The 1,505-nt window shown below is 57.1% G+C and overlaps 1 protein-coding gene across 1 annotated transcript in view; it reads left to right on the forward strand.

Annotated features, from left to right (window-relative positions):
- The window catches only part of LOC103774899 (transducin-like enhancer protein 2), a gene marked incomplete at its 5' end in the record, with an annotated part of 4,154 nt that extends 3,109 nt beyond the window's left edge, over window positions 1-1,045 (forward strand). The window contains 3 exon segments of the mRNA XM_008942336.1: window positions 1-163; window positions 698-774; window positions 938-1,045. The exon segment at window positions 1-163 is cut by the window's left edge and continues 6 nt beyond it. Of these exon segments, the coding sequence (XP_008940584.1) occupies window positions 1-163; window positions 698-774; window positions 938-1,045 (348 nt within the window).
- Window positions 1,046-1,505: the final 460 nt, after the last annotated feature.

Genomic DNA, 1,505 nt, shown 5'->3' on the forward strand with positions numbered 1-1,505 from the left:
CTGCCCCCCCAGATCTTCTCCCTGGGGTACTGTCCAACAGGAGAGTGGCTGGCAGTGGGCATGGAGAGCAGCAACGTGGAGATCCTGCACGTCACCAAACCAGACAAGTACCAGCTGCACCTCCACGAGAGCTGCGTCCTCTCCCTCAAATTCGCCTCCTGTGGTAGGCACCCCTTGTCCTGGCTCCTGGGCTCTGGAGCCTTCAGGTCACAGTCTCCTCTCCTGGGCACATGTTTCAGGGCTCGTTGCCCTGGGGACAAGCACCAGCTCCGGGAGGCAGCCCAGTCCTTTGTAGTTGTCAATGGTATCCCTCAGAGCAGTGTCCATTCCTCCCGGAGCAGCACCTGAACCCTCAGCTCTTTGGTAGGCACCCCTTGTCCTGGCTCCTGGGCTCTGGAGCCTTCAGGTCACAGTCTCCTCTCCTGGGCACATGTTTCAGGGCTCGTTGCCCTGGGGACAAGCACCAGCTCCGGGAGGCAGCCCAGTCCTTTGTAGTTGTCAATGGTATCCCTCAGAGCAGTGTCCATTCCTCCCGGAGCAGCACCTGAACCCTCAGCTCTTTTGTCCCAGGACTCCCCTTTAGATTTTGCTGTGTTGTGCTCACCTTGTGTTACACAACCTGGGCACAGTTTGGTGCAAGAATCCAGCTGGTGGGCCTGGTTTGATGACACGATGCTCCTCTTTGTCCCTTCCTCAGGGAAGTGGTTTGTGAGCACAGGGAAGGACAACCTGCTGAATGCCTGGCGGACACCCTACGGAGCCAGCATCTTCCAGGTGAGATGTTCCTCTGGGTGAGGTCGTCCAGCAGTGGGCCTGCCCGGTACCACCTGGCTGTGAATGTATCTTAGCAATACTGAGCCCCAGGTCCCAAGAGGGGGAAGCAGGACCTTGCTCTGGGGCTGCTTCTTGCACTTACCCTCTGCCCTCTTCTCTCTAGTCAAAGGAAACCTCCTCAGTCCTCAGCTGCGATGTCTCCACCGATGACCAGTTCATCGTGACTGGCTCAGGGGACAAGAAAGCTACAGTTTATGAGGTCATTTATTGAGCACAAGAGAGGTGCCCATCAGGGGGAGGGCCCACACCATGTCGACAGGCAGATGTCCATGTGGATGGATGGATGGACTCTACCTGCCCTGCTGCTGACTTCCCAAAGAATGTGCAGCCTGTGGCCAGGGCATCCGAGCTGGAGGAGAGCCGTGAGGGGTGGAGGTGGCCCTGGGACCACAGCCAAGCACTGTGTGCTGGGAGCTGGCAGCTGCTGCTTGGGGTGGATTTCCTGGGGACTTTACTGCTTGTTTTGGTCTTTATTTGGTGGTTTATTTCTAAAGCTGGACAGGTGTAATTGCAGGGAGGGGTGGGGTAGAGGGTGGGGAGAGGGGCTGGAGTTATTAGTTGTTTGGTTTTTTTTGGTGGCCCTGGGACCACAGCCAAGCACTGTGTGCTGGGAGCTGGCAGCTGCTGCTTGGGGTGGATTTCCTGGGGACTTTACTGCTTGTTTTGGTCTT

Source organism: Merops nubicus, unplaced genomic scaffold (assembly GCF_000691845.1).
Source record: "Merops nubicus isolate BGI_N331 unplaced genomic scaffold, ASM69184v1 scaffold24616, whole genome shotgun sequence".
Classification (NCBI taxonomy): domain Eukaryota; kingdom Metazoa; phylum Chordata; class Aves; order Coraciiformes; family Meropidae; genus Merops; species Merops nubicus.